The sequence below is a fragment of the Maylandia zebra genome, linkage group LG9 (genome assembly GCF_041146795.1).
Source record: "Maylandia zebra isolate NMK-2024a linkage group LG9, Mzebra_GT3a, whole genome shotgun sequence".
NCBI classification, from domain to species: Eukaryota; Metazoa; Chordata; class Actinopteri; order Cichliformes; family Cichlidae; genus Maylandia; species Maylandia zebra.
Genome location: NC_135175.1, coordinates 20,989,962 through 21,005,165, shown reverse-complemented (window position 1 = coordinate 21,005,165; position 15,204 = coordinate 20,989,962). Strand labels below are relative to the sequence as shown.

The following is a 15,204-nucleotide window of genomic DNA, read 5'->3' as shown; positions in this document are numbered from 1 at the left end:
TTGGGAAAGAAGAGAAGACGAGTTTTGCTGATGATATTTGATGCATCGTGGTAGCACGAGGCATTCACAAAGTACTGCTGTTTGAAAACGGACAGAAAAAAAAAACTTAACCACCCAGATGTTAATATGTGCACTTGACATTACCACAGTGAGAGAAAATCAAATCAGTCCTGAATTTTATTTATTTAATAAGGCCTATATGAAATCTTGCTCAATAATGGGTTATTATAGTAGAGATCTAGCTGAATCATGTTTAAAAAGGCCGTCAACTAACCACTGTTTTCATTGTTAAATTCTCAGATTATTAAATTTTTTAAATTAATGTACAAAATGTATAAAAAGAAAATAGGACCCATTAAAAGTCAACCAACTGCAATTTTGTGGCCCCAAAAATTCAGATATTTAAATCACAGATGTGCAGCTAAATTCATGTTAAATTGTTTGATGCTTTGATGTGAAGTGGGTGTGACACCAATGAAACATGATAAACATGTAATGTTCAAGAAAATGTTCTAGTAGATCGTTGCTCCTGTAATTATCATTTTAGAGTATAGAGTTTTCATTCATTCACAGAAAGTGCCCTCGTACTTTGGTGTGGTATGGATGGCCATGGGCGGTGGTCTTAATCAGTAGGGAAAGCTCTAACACTTGTAAAATCACATCAAGTGGGTTGGAGTGTAGTCTTCTACAGACCACAATCCCTTGGCCCCGGGCCTAATGTTTTGCACCCTTGATTTAAATGATAATATACACTCTTAGGACATTTCATTAATTACACTTTGCCATGTGACTAAGGTCTGTCTGAGTTGGACTCACTTTTACCTTTAGAACTATCTTAATTCTTGTGTGGTCCATGTTGATATGATAGCCTCACACAGTTACTAAACATTCAAATTAAATAAGAGTTCTTTTGCCTCAGAGGTCCATATGAACTAGCATAAATTCCCATATTTGGTCACATATTTGTCTAAATTATGTGTTTATTACAAAGTAGCAGCTGCTTAATAAATTTAGGCTTTATCCAGGAATAGAAGTGCAGTTTATATACTGAAACTCCCCTTTTTAGTTTACCAAATCCTGTCTACAGAAAAGAGACAGTTCTCTGCATCCTTGTTTTTCTTTTGCTTTGATGGCTGTTTTTCTCCACAAACATACCTGAGAGACTGAACCACTGATCTAAGTATAGCCAGTCCTCACTGAACCGCTTCCTGCAGGATGCTGGCCTAGCTATTTTGTTCTGTTATACAATACTCTCCATCCTCAGCATCAATCTGAGAATCTCACTAACCCCGAAAAGGATGCTTTATCTCGTTGTTGTTTTTTTAAATACATTTTTTAAAAAGTTTTTTAGTTTTTAGGTGTTATTTTAGGTTATTTACATGTCTACACATCACCGAGAGAGTCGAAGATAAATTACAGCACCTCTAATTTTGACAAGTATCAGACCCGGAGAGGTGAAAGGGAGGAAAAAATGCTCGTTAAGCTGTTTAGCAACGCCCAACCTTAGCCCCGCCCTCTTCCAGCTCAACACGGCTATCTAGCGGGGAGTCTCCCTGTCACTCATTATATATCAAAGAAGCCATTGGTTGGCTTTAACGTCTATCAAACGCTAAATCTTATTCTTGGACATCTGATTGGTGAATATGGTCCGTGGGCGTGCCCCCGTCCTCAAAGGATTTTCCCCGGAGTGGGCAGACGGGCTGGGGGACACAGGATGGCAGAGCTAATAGGAGTATCTAACGGGACATGCGGACGGGCTGATTTCTTCTAATATTTCAAGTGCTGGTGAGGGCCTTATGATACTTTTTACAGCGAATAATAACACCCTTTATCATAATGGTGAAATCTGTGCGGGTATTTCTGCTTATTTTTGTCTCATTAGTCCAAACTAAGAAGTCGACCACTGGACATGAGCTAGCTAAGTGGTCAGTTGGAGCGGACCCCGATTTGAGGATAATAAACGGACTTAAAGCCTCAAACACTGAATATTATAAAACAATTACAGGGTAACTTTAATGTTTTTTTAAGCATATGACTGATGCTGGCGGTACACCGGCGTTTTGTTCAGTGTATTAGGCGCCTGGACAAAAAAACAGCTATTTAAATTTCATATTAGAACCGGTGCAAAAACTCACAGGGACGGAGGTAGATGAACAGATGTGGGTCAGCCCATCGGTAACGGGAAGCGATGGTGCGGAACACTGATTGATCGCGGTTGCCATCAGTTTACGCCTGCGCGCGTGTGAGCGTGTGTGAATGTGCGCTTATCCGTCTGTGGAGAAAAGGAGTGTGTGTGTGTGTGTGTGTGTGTGTGTGTGTGTGTGTGTTTGTGTGGGTGGATTTTAATCCATAAATCATCAAAATAGCGCATTTAATCCAGTCCAGCGTGACATCCACGTGATTATTTCAATCTGTAATCCAAATAAAGTGTTAGAGATGAAATAATGAATGACATGATGACAGTTTGGTTTTCTGTGACCCGATCTATAAAACACTCTGAAATCAAAGTGAGAAATGCTTAGTTAATATAAAGTGCTAACCCACAGCCTCTAAAAGCCATTAAATCTCGCATAATGAAGTAGTCCTCACAGATTTCCGTATATTCCTGATAAAATCTAAATTGTTTAATTGACAAATAAGTTAGCCTCTTTGATCTGTGTTTTCCTGTTATGTCTGGTCATTTAATTACAGGAGAAATGTATTTCATATGTGAGTAAATGAAATCCCACTTTAAATAAAATAATACTGCTTCAAAATAGGGCTGGGCGATATGACCCAAAATTCATATCTCGATATTTTTTAGCTGGATGGCGATATAAGATATATATCTCGATTTTTTTTTTAAGCAATAAAGTAAGAACAAAAAGAGAGTTCTTAGTCAAAGCTGTGTCCCAGATGTCACACAGGCACTTTTATTAACATACAGCACAGATGTACATGAAAAATTACTCAAAATTAAATTATGAGCATTCATTAAATAATAATGCTCCATAAATAAAAGAAAACAAGGTTGTTTTTGTGCTAAACAAAGAGCTCACAATTGTGCAGTCAAAATGTAAACTAAAAGACGCTGAGCGTAATAACAAAGACAGACAGATTTCACAGCTGCTCTGTTCCCAAGTTTTACTGTGTGACTGATAGCCTGGAGTTTGAAATCCGCTTCATAACCACGTCTCTTACAGGTGCCATTTATGGTCCTTATCCACACACAATACGGTAATATTATGTTGATGCACAGTACGTATCACTCCGCGAAGCTCCTCGGTAGCCGTAATGCGCCGACAATCTATCAAGCGGTGCAGCTCCGTAGCTTACCAAAGTCGTACTCAAACATTTTTGACAGATTGCTGAGCGCCGTGTACCACATAAAATCAGTTCGCGGCCATCAAGCACAACCAGAATTCATACATAAGGCGCGCTATCAACTTTTGAGAGAATGAAAGGATTTTAGGGTTAGCGCTGTTAGCTCGTTAGCATGTTTAGCTCGTTAGCACGTTGACGCCGTCCAGCCCCACGCATGGGGCGATGCGCAGTAACTCGTTAACGGAGATTTGCCGTGTCCGTCTTGTCGCTGCCTGCATGTGAAGCGATGGGGGAGGAGGGGGAGTTGTCTTCAGTGAAGGCGAGGCGGAGTAACGTTGCATAGAGACAAAAGTGGACGAAAGAGAGGCAAACTTGCGGCTCCACAACTATAATTATAACGTAACATAGACTATATCGATATAAAGGATATTGTCACATCTTATATCTCGTATAAAAATATATCGATATGTTTTAAAAACTCGATATATCGCCCAGCTCTACTTCAAAATATATTTTTTAATCACAGTACTGATGGTTTTTCTTTGATGGGTGCCAGCATGTTTCATATGCTGGGAAAACTTTTAATATTTCAGTAACATGTCAAAATTAATTTAGACAACTCTGTGTGATGTCATCAGATTATATTAAACAGTAAATGAATGAAAAATGAAAGAAAGCCTTATGTTCTGGCCTTTTATTCACCCAGTAGGATTCACTGTATCCAAGGCACGGCACCACCAATGTTTCACGATGAGTGCCTCTGAGAAATACTAAAACAGGAATATATATATATTTTTATACATATATTTATTCATATTTAGGGCAGTGTGACCTGACGTAATCCAAGTTGCATTATTCAGAACAGCCTCCAACACAAGAAGCTACTCGGTTCATAAATTGGTAATGACTCTCCCTTTCAGCTCTTAATGGAGTTCGCACGTCTGTAGTAAAGTCCTCTGGAAGCTCTGTGTGTACAGTTGTGGGTATGTCGCAGGAGGAAAGTGTGCCGGATCAAGGGATCAGAGGCATTTTTACAGCTGATGGGACTGTTTACATGCAGCTAATGGGACATTTGAGAGCCTACCTGGTGCGTTTGTACCCATTTGTGTGACTGACTTACTGTGCATGGGGTTTTGTAATAATTTAAGAAGATGCAGACACTGGATGTGGGAGTGAGATGTGTTCTTCTCTGCAGCTGTGAGCAGGCTTTACTCTCCATTTCTCACTCCTATCTTCCTCCCTGAGTGAGAGGAAGATGAAGGAGGAGCGCTCGCTTGCTACTCTTTCATCACATGAGCACAGGGGCCCTTAAAGAACGTTGAAGAGGAGGAGGAGGTGGAAGGGGGAGGATGCATGGGAGAGCTAGTGCTGTTGCCCTGTGAACGGAGCTCTATTGTCCCGGGAACCTTTCAACAGCTTCCCCGAGGTCCCTGTTCCTTCCCCTCCCCCTACTCGATACACTCTTTCTCCCTCAAAAACACAAACACATAAACACACACACACACTTTTTGTCTGCCTCTGCTGTGTCACATCTCTCTCTTTTACACTTAGTCCCATTCACTCGATCTTTTCGGTCACACTCTTGTCCCGCTCGGTGTCTCTCTCATGTCTCTCTCATGCTTTTGCTTCTGCCCCCCCCCCCCCATTTCCCACAAGCAGCACAAGGCCTCATCCCCTCCACCCTCCTCCCTCCCGGTCCCTCATTATTTCGCTTCATCAGTGTGATTGTCATGCCGGTCAGACAGTAAAAGCAAAAACATGCAATCTTCTAATTTGCATCACCTCATTTTTAAGCAGCAGACAGCGCCGCTTTTCCAAAATGTTTATGCACAAAGCTAAACCTAAGCTGGGCCTTTCTGTGCCAAACCAGCCCTTGCTGACTATTCAGGGTCCTTTTGTGGGAACACATGATGGTGTAATTTTACCCTTTTGTTTTCTCTTGTTGGCGCGAGGCTGTCAGGGGTTTGCAGGGGGTCGCTGGCTAAAAAAACAGGGGCAAATGAGCGGTCTGCTGATGGGAATTGGCCTTGATGAACACAAGTGGTCCTTGTCTTTGTGAACAGCTGTAATTACACAATCTGCAATTACAGTAGTCTCCTGCTGGGACACTGATAGCACTCCTGCTCGTATTTTTGGCAATTTATTGTATTAAAGGTATGAGGAGTGCAAGCAAAGCAGTGACATAAGTATTGACAAAGAATAGGATGTCTATGTTTTATAGTTTTAATGGTTTAATGAGTTTTTGAAAATCTACTTTCCAGTATGCTGTCTTTATTAAATTTTAGTGGGGTTCCCTTTATCTTTTGCTATTATTAGTCTTCTGACTGGCCTCCTGTGTCTTTTCAACCTGCTTTTTTTGGCATATCTGCAAAGTAAAAACTCTGGAATCAAAATTAATAATTTGTTTCCTTTTTTTTTTTTTTTGCAAATCTGAAACAAAAATATTTCATTGGAAACAAGTGTTTGTGCACGTTTCCATCCGTCTCCCCTGTTTGTCCTCCTTGAAGCTTCTTCCCATAGCTACATTGTTCTAGCCAAGTGTTTGGACAGGATGGAGAGATGTGACACAGGGAGGAGGACCAGGAAACAGGAGCCAGGCTCAGACCTCAAAAACAGGAAGCAGGAGGAGACAACGATAAGATGGCTGCTCTGGGATTTCTCCTCTTTTGAACTACAGAGGGCTCGGAGTGTCTGATCAGAGGCAATCAGGGTTCAATTAAAGTTCAGAGTAGCGGTGGGTGTAAGCAAAATGAGAAAGCAGTGTATCTGGAGAAAGATATGCGGGTGTGTTTGTTTGCTGCAGGTTTTGTGTTAGGATTTGTTGTTTTTGGTCTTGACCACATCCACGAATCTCTGGTTGTGTCAGATTTCCAGCTGGGCCGGTGACAAGCTGGCGCTGGGATTAGCTGGCAGGTCGTATCTTCCTATCCCTAATGCTTTAATCTCCGTGCTGGTCGACAGAAGTCTCCTGGCTTTGGCACACTCTTGGTCATCGCTCTCTGGTCAACAGCCCACCCACACTTTGTTTGTTTTTGATCTCAAAATGCTGCGTTTTTAGAGCAAGAATAGGAAAAACAGGGACAGTTTACAACAAAATACAATCTCTTACTGCCACGCATGCGTAAAAATTATACCCTGAATTTAAGGTTCGTTGCAGGCTTATGGCTCTATTCTAACTTCTGATATTTTTAGACCAAAGTAGTAATCAATAAAGTGATCAGCATTTTATTTGATGTCCTCACTTGGGACACTTCACCTGCGTTTGTGTCTAAAGCCGTTCTGTTTCTCTTGCAGTCTGCGTGCCGGCGTGAAGCCTCACCATGCCGCTGGTGAAGAGAAACATCGAGCCGCGCCACCTCTGCCGAGGGGCGCTCCCCGAGGGCATCGGCAGCGAGCTGGAGTGTGTGATGAACAACACGCTTTCCGCCATCATCCGTCAGCTCAGCAGCCTGAGTAAGACACACATTCACAGACACATTCACCAACACTAGCACGCCCGTCCTGGTAAACAAAAGGCTGCTAAAAGGGTCTAGTAGAAAAAAGCATACAAGTATTTTTTTTGGGAACATGAAAAGCATCCTCAGGCTGTAACCCCGTTAATTTCAGCGTGACGATGGTACACACTGTGTGTAGCCTCTTTGTATACGGGCCAAGATCACATCCTTTCATCGTTAATCCCGAAGCTGTGATTGATTTGGCCGTTGTCATGGTTATAGAGCCTGAGGTCACTGGGCTCACAGCGGCCTTGCAGCAGCCTCACATTGGAACACGGAGGGTCGAAATGTAATCCTTTTAGACAGGCGCGCAAAAAATGAACTTATCTATAGCTGTGGACATGTGACTGTAAGTGTGTGTGTGTGTGTGTGTATAGAAGTGTTTCATATCGATTATATGCTGGCTTTCTATTGCATTACATTATAACAGCACAAAGGGCAGCTATTTTCCCATTTGCCCCTGTTATCCACAGTTGCCTTCTGCTTTCATGGCAATTGTGTTTAAGGTTTGTTTTGAAACTCAGCAGCATAAATTTAAACTGTCCTTTCTGACGTTAACACCTCATCTCTTTGACCTCAAATCCATTCTCTGTCTCTTATTGTGTCAAGTTCCTGCACAGGGAGTGGGTATTTCAACAGCAGCTGTGCGGGTTAAATATAAATGCTCTAACAGGCCTGGTGGGGGGATATCTGCAGACACTGCGTGTGTGTTTGTGAGCACATGTGTATAAGTGTCCATAGGAATCCCCTGAAGGGGTCAGAGTTGACCGGGGCTCTACATGCCAGATCTGCGATTCTTCCTTCCTTTCAATGTTTTTCTTACAGCCCATCCTGTCAGCGGGAAGGACAGAAATAGCCCTCAATATGTGTTTGTCATACCACACATTGTATGTTACAAAGTGTTTATGTTTAAATATTTTTATTGGAATTGTACCGGAGGTGCTCTGTTTTGTTTTGTGCTGTAATATGTTTCTGTTTCACTACTGCCCAGATCCACAGTCTTGTAGTGAAGGGCCTTTTGCAGCCATTAGTTCTGTGCTAAGATTAGGCAGTTTTCCATCAGGCGGTTTGTGGGTGTGTCCCGTACCTTTATGTGCATTCCCACGGTGAGAACCTCCCCTGTCAGACTTCTTCAGGGCCATATATGTGGCAGGAGGAAGTATCTGCTCTGGGGTAAGACCTTGAGAGCGACCCTGGAAACTCATGGGTGGGGCTCAAGTTGAACAACACAACCAGAACAAGTGCCTTTAAAAGAAACTCAGAAATTGATCAATTATAGGTGATGCAGGCTTTTTTATTATTGTTGCTAAGTGAACTAGAATAAACTCCCTGAATAAAGTCAGGGAGTGAAAACAAAGCAGGGAACCCGAGAAATGACCTCTGTTTTCTGGGCCTGTTCCTCTGCACATCCTTGATGGAAGGTGGTGCTCATAGCTGAAAAGCTGATGGTTGGTCATTTTTGCTCAAAATCCATCCTCAAAAACACACTGTCAAAAAATTAAAGTCGGCATTAAGAGATGATGAGCAGTTCCTGATGTTTCTAAACAAGAAAAGGAAGATATTAAGATTTTGAGTTCATCCACTTCTCAGGAGAAGGCTCAGTAGGGGCACTTTTATGGTTTGATCCAGGAGATGAAGCTGTATCACTGCCGCTTTTGTACATATTTCAGGATGTCGCTGGCACAGTTTGAGTTCTTGTTGGCAGAGTTGGGACCACATCTAAGAAGGCGGAGAAATAATTTCAGAGTGCTGATTAACCTCAAGCGACGTCTAGCTGCATGTTGGTGCCAAAACCGTATTATCCTACTATTCATTTTGCTGGTCATATCATTGTACATCCAGTACCTTGGTGTGGTTTTAGCTATGAGCACACCGGATTGGTCTGATCGGTCAGTTTTGTTTATACATATGTGAAAATCTGAAAAATCAAACTTGATCCAAAAAACAAATGCTGCAAATTTGCTATAGAGACCAAAAGTTTTTTTAAGAGTCATGGGAGTCCATGGGGATTTTTGAGTCAGCCTGAGTTGGTCATTTAAGGTACTGCAGTTTTTGGAACTTCCTTGTTTGCCCCATTTTTGAGCCAGGGAGTGTGCTGCATGGAAATAAAGAGGAGGGTTATGTGTACAGCGAGAGCCTGGATATTCATCTGCAGCAGTGACCTGTTAAAATCAAATGGGTGACGACAAGCAAACTGCTTTATATTTAGATGGAGCATTATCAGTACTCAACTTTTACTTAAAACATTGACAATGAGGCTTATTTATTACGTAACAGCAGTTGTTGAGGCAGGAGAGAATGTGTTATTTACTATCCTGGTTAGCTGCTTTAGTCACTGTAGCGTCTGTATCCACACAGACGAATTCATATTATGGTTTGGATTGTGTGTTTTCAGCTAACAGTCAATTATTCATGAGGATTGTTGCTATATGGAGTTGTATGAGACACCATTTCCTGCAGACTCCTGTTTCACGTTGTGTCACATTACCGGTGTATTGATTGGACTTTGGTCTCTGAGGGGTTTCTCTTGGCTCCAGGTAACGATTAAAAGTCTCTCTCTCATATTTCTCTTTCTCCTTCTGTTTTTTTTTCCCAGGCAAACATGCGGAGGACATATTTGGCGAGCTGTTTAATGAGGCCAACACCTTCTACCTGCGTGCCAATTCTCTCCAGGATCGCATTGATCGGCTGGCTGTCAAGGTCACACAGCTGGACTCCACTGTGGAGGAAGGTGAGTCACAGGGTTGAAGTCTGGTGTGGGGGGGATGCACACTAAGCTATCGTTCATTGGTGAAGTCCTGCTGATCTCATGTTCTGCGTACTGAATGGCTTTTGTAAACTATTTTTGTCCTTCCAATGATGAATCATTTGTCCTCTTTTCCTCTTTTTGTGTTCTTAGTTTCCTTGCAAGATATCAACATGAGGAAGGCCTTCAAGAGCTCCACCACTCAGGACCAGCAGGTGGTGTCCAAGAGCAGCGTTCCCACTCCGGTCAAAGAGATGTACAACCTGAGCGACAAGCCTCCACCTCTCAACATACTAACACCTTACAGGTTGGTGTTGCTGAGGCACAACACACCCAAACAGCTTGATGGGCTTAAGCGATAATAAATGACTCTTATTTTTCTTACTTTGGTTAGTGTCAGTCCAACGAAGATTTTAATTCAGTGGTTTTAAAAAGGGCTTAAATCTTAAAACATTTTCAGGAGGTTTTCATTGGCTTTTTCTTGCTTCTACATGAAGAGTGAAAAACCAGAATTGGTACTATTTCATACCATGTTTGGTCACTGCCTTTATGCAGTGTGCTTTTTAGTACTTGTGTGCATTACATATTTAGCATGTCTTGCTCCAGTGGGAATCCCAACTCCTAATCCTGACTACATGACACACTTTGCTCACTTTTTTCCATTCTCTCGGCATCGCTCTGCCTTATCCTGTCGTTTCCTGTTATGTTCTCTTTGTGATAAAAAAGCTGGAGCTCTATTAGTAGTTTCACTCCTTTTCTTCCATTAGCCTCAGAATCTGTTGTATTTGCGTGTCTCATTTCCAGCAAATGATGCTGTCACTGTGTCCATCATCTCTTTGTATCTTAAGGATCAATACACTTACTGATTCTACTTAACGTGGCTTTGCATAAGGAGGCGGTTGTTTATCGTCATAACTTTCTCGGGGTTCGTCTCTGTAGGGATGACCACAAGGAGGCACTTAAGTTCTACACAGACCCCTCCTACTTCTTTGACCTGTGGAAAGAAAAGATGCTGCAGGACACGGAGGACAAGAGGAAAGAGAAAAGGAAGCAGAAGGTACCATATTGACTTAGAGGATATTATACAGTGTGCAAGGACAGGTCTAATATTAAGCATTTATTTGGGTGTCAAACACAGGTGCTTGCAATTTTACATTTTGAGGTGCTCTTGGGCAGATAACCAAACATACAACATAAAATTGTATTTTTAGTCCAACTGATTCTGATGGATAGAGAAATGTACATTTTTCATATCTTAAACAACTCTTAATAAAGAGTGCTGCTTATTTTAACCTAATATCACCTAAAACCTATTGGCTTACTTTCTTCCAGGAGCAGAGGCGCTGTGTGGATGGGACACTACAGAGGGAGGTCAAGAAGGTCCGCAAAGCGAGGAACCGTCGGCAGGAGTGGAATATGATGGCTTTGGATAAGGAGCTGCGGCCAGACCATCGACACACCATACACCGGGACAGAGGCGCTTCCTCTGAGGGCTCGATGTCACCAGAGAACAGGTAGATGAGCAAACACCAGTGTGCTCTTAGTTTTCATCACATTTTATTCTTACGCATGAGGCTGCATTTATATTTTCCTCATCAGGGGACACGGGCTGGATCAGCACCACTACCCCAACAGTATGAACCATGCTGGTCACGCCCACACCTACTCCGGCCCTCCACCCAGCGCCCTAGTTGCCCAGATGACTGCCGGACACGCACCACGCGGAGGAGGGGAACACGACAACAGAGGCAGGACCATGATGGCCTATCAGGGTGGCACACTGGGCCGCTCTCACCACCACCACGTTCCACTGCCTCCTCCACCCACTGAGGTTATGAACGGTGGCTCTATGTCTCTCCCACCAGTGGACTACAGGTAAATGGATTCGTCTGCTTATTAGTTCTCTCGCTTTTTCCAGCAATAAGCAAAGCAAAAAAGCTTCACAAAATATTCTGCATACATATGTTTAAACTTTATGCACAGTGCATATGCAGGAACCTCATCCCAATCACTACTGACGCTATACAGTAGGCCAGACAGTTTATTTTGCCATAAGCTGTATTTAATTATCCACTGTATCACTAATAGTTCAGTATTTTCTTCACATTTCTGCCCAATGCTAATGCTTTTGCATTATTTTACATTTAAAAAAATGTAAATTTAAACATGCTGATACACTTAGACTTTGAACAAACAAAAACATTCAGGGCCCATGGGCAGGTGCAGTCTTTAAATATGAGAAAACAAATCAGAAACATGAGACATAAATATCAAATCCCAGCACAACTCAGCTCCTTATTTAGCTTCGGGTCCCAGAGGAGCTGGAAGCTATCCCAGCAGTCATTAGGCAGGTTCAGGTTCCTGCACAGGTCGCCAGTGAAAGTGATTTTGCTGCTTCAGAAGACTTTGACCCTATTTTATTTTATAAAGTAAAACTTTCTTCTTATAATTTCTTTTTATATTTTAGGCTGTATCAAATACTTAAAAAAAGCCAGCACAAATCTCTTACTTGAGTCTACTCTTGTAAAGTTTGAGCTAATGCTGCCACCTAGTGAGTTAGTATTTTTTGGTCTTCAAACTGTGGGCTTCCCACCAGAAGATATGAACTGATACGGAGCTGAATACATTTGATTTACATCAACATTATCATGCTCATCTTTACTTTTAAGGAGGGAAATGTAAGAAAAAGTCACAGAAGTGTCAGAAAACAAAATTATTGTTAACTCTATTCACTCTCTTGTTCTTCCTCGCAGTATGGACGGCTATGCCAACACTGGTCCTCCTCCCCCTCCTCCTGCTCCTGTCATCCCTTCTGCTCAGACGGCCTTTGCCTCACCTCCTGGAGGTCCGATGCCTCCCGGACCAATGGCTGGTGCTGTCGGCTATGCTCCGCCTCCACCACCTGTATCTGGAGCCCAGGCTGCTCCACCTCCTCCTGGTCCTCCACCTCCTCCACTTCCAGCTGGTGCCTCCCACTCCACAACGCACAAGATGTCCTCCGCCGCATCCGCTGAGACCACAGCGGTCAACGACGCCCGCAGCGATCTGCTGGCTGCGATACGTATGGGTAAGAACTGTGCCTGTGTGTCCTTTTGATGTAAATTTGTCCTCTTTGGACATGTTTACATTTATTTTAATGTATTTATTTTTAACGATGCCTTTTATGAGTTTTCACGTTGTCTTATAACTTGTGTAATAATTGTGTAGTTAAAAAAACACTTCATATTTTTCTGCAGGCATACAGCTGAAGAAAGTACAGGAGCAGCAGGAGCAGCAGGCAAAGAGAGAGCCGGTTGGAAATGACGTGGCCACCATCCTGTCGCGACGCATCGCTGTGGAATACTCCGACTCGGAGGATGACTCCGAGTTGGAGGAGAATGATTGGTCAGATTAACACGAAGCCGTAAACAACCACACCAAAAGACACGCAGTCGATTGCTCTCACGCACACCTGAAAAACGCCCACTTTTCCACGTTCACAGGTCGTCACAGGCTTAGTTGCTGGAAACACACACATTACACCTACACACAGTCACATGCTGTGGGTTGATATAAGCTGAATGGTCCAAGACTGAAAATCTGGGGTTGTATTTGGGATGCATAAACACTGTAAAGAGACAAGTAATATAATGTAATGCTGACCACCCTGTGAAACACTAACACTGAGAACTGATGACTACATTACAAGCATTGTGAATACACCCCAGTGGATGTTTCTCTACCTGTTATTACACTATAGAAACCCTGTGAAGGTGCTTATTTTCAACACATTCTCATCCCTGGGCGTCAAATACAAGCATCCTGTCATATATCACCGTGTCACACAGTTGCACACAAATTGGCCTTTGGCATCCTATCTGTGGCAATATCACAGGCCAAGAGATACCCGTCCTCTATTTTGCAGCATTTTTGCATTTATTAAATCTTAATAGAATAGATGACAAAAAGATAGACAGATAGATAAAAGACGCTGGTGTAAGGCCTCAGCCACGGTACATGGCACCCACGCACTCCTAACTAAAATGTGCGCTGTACTTTCTGCAAGTCCGCTAGCGTCTGAGTGATGTCAGTTGTCACTTTTAAAAGAAGATCGATGGAGACTCCCAGCTGTTAACCTCTGTTGGGGTTGTCACCGTGGAGGTGGTGCTGAGGGTATTTAACCTACTTTTAATCATGCAAGTTACTTTAGACAAGGTGTGAAAAAGCATGTGGGTCATTACCACGTGGGCTGAAGTCTGTGCCTTAGGCGGCAGATGTCAAAGAAATATAACAGGAATGTTTACCCTGCTGTCGTGTCCGTATCTGCAGACGAGTGTAATGGAGGCTTAGGCGTTTTATACTTGAGCGGGGGCAGCGCGAAAGCAGTCCGGACTGCCCGTCTGCCTGCGGAGAGTGTTTGTTGTCAGATGGAGGCAGTGTACAGAAATATGCGGTACAACCGGTCTGTGGGTCACACACATACATATAACTTCTAACAGACAAAGAGCTAAAGAGGAACCAATAGTCAAAAACAATGAGCTCCAGCGTATGTTTTGTGCTCTTGAAGTTTTGATCTTTAATGTTAATTTCATGCTTTTCTTGTTCCCAATGAACTCCGCTGTCACTCACCTCCCTATTCCAGCCCACTCGTCAAACCTTGTCATTAGCATTTGACCTACGCGTGCGTCCAGCAGCGTGCAGTTTGGGATTTCGGAGGATTGGACAGGAGCACGTTTTTTAGTACGGTGTTCAAACAGAAACACATATGCAGACAGACGCATTTGCAGGACCATAAATTATGCTTTAAGCTCTGGTCACACCTATAACAGTCGTCTCTAAAACCCTCATTAGGGAGATGGATGGGTGGCTTTGTGTTCTGTGATTCTTTCACGTTTCAATTGAGGTGCTAAAAAGCACTCGATTATGTCGAGATACAGGCCTTCTCAACATGAATCCTGCATTTTGAAAAATGCTGATTACGCCGTGTGTTTAAATGTGCTGCCAAGTGGTCTTTTATTAGCACCATGAGATAGATCCTCCGTCGCAACACACATGCCACTTTGTGCGTGCCTGTGAGGCCCAGCGGCTCAGACAAACAGGAGTGTTTAACGTCCATTATGGCAAAGCTGGGATGGTCAAGAAAAAAAAAAAAAAAGGAGTGTTTAACGTCCTGGGAATGAGAACAGGTTGTTATTTTATGTATAGTTAAAGCTTGAGAGTGTTAGAATTATTAGAAACTTTCCTCTTGAGCTAACCAATGTACCTTTTTTTTAAAAACTATTTTTACTGAAACACTTATGATGTAGATCACCAAGCGAGACTTTGATGTGTAGACAATAACTGGAATTTATGGAGGAGCTGGCTGCAGAACAGATGACCAGAACGAGCATCTGAAATACTTTGGGGATGGAAGAATGGATGAGAGACTTACTGATGAAGAGTATGATAGGCTATTGAGCCGCCTGCTGTCGCTCACTGCTGTGAGGGAGGGATATCGGGATTGGGGAGGGCGGGGGCATGTATATGCTAGTGTCAGCTGTGTAACCTTTGACCCAGAGAAAAATAAAATGATGAATGAACAAAAATTACTGGGTTTCTGTGTCTCTTCCCTGTTGTCATAGGAACGACAAATACCTGGCCCTTCAGTTTCCATGGGAACAGTACAGCTAAGAAGGGAGTTGC

The 15,204-nt window shown here is 42.8% G+C and overlaps 1 protein-coding gene across 1 annotated transcript; it reads left to right on the top strand.

Moving 5' to 3' along the window:
* The first annotated feature begins 1,655 nt into the window (after positions 1-1,655).
* On the top strand, positions 1,656-15,110 carry wasf3b (WASP family member 3b). The gene is made up of 9 exons (XM_004546692.3): positions 1,656-1,785; positions 6,598-6,756; positions 9,394-9,528; positions 9,697-9,850; positions 10,483-10,600; positions 10,876-11,057; positions 11,143-11,418; positions 12,297-12,610; positions 12,780-15,110. Exons 2-9 carry the CDS (start codon positions 6,624-6,626, stop codon positions 12,935-12,937), a joined length of 1,470 nt encoding a protein of 489 aa, XP_004546749.1. The 5' UTR covers positions 1,656-1,785; positions 6,598-6,623; the 3' UTR covers positions 12,938-15,110.
* The last annotated feature ends 94 nt before the right edge of the window (positions 15,111-15,204 follow it).

Bases quoted from the DNA above. Each gene is read 5' to 3' on its own strand.
- wasf3b (XM_004546692.3), top strand. From the start codon at position 6,624: ATGCCGCTGGTGAAGAGAAACATCGAGCCGCGCCACCTCTGCCGAGGG. The intron at 11,419-12,296 runs GTAAATGGATTC...TCTTCCTCGCAG, and splicing joins CTCCCACCAGTGGACTACAG to TATGGACGGCTATGCCAACA. The intron at 12,611-12,779 runs GTAAGAACTGTG...ATTTTTCTGCAG, and splicing joins GCTGGCTGCGATACGTATGG to GCATACAGCTGAAGAAAGTA.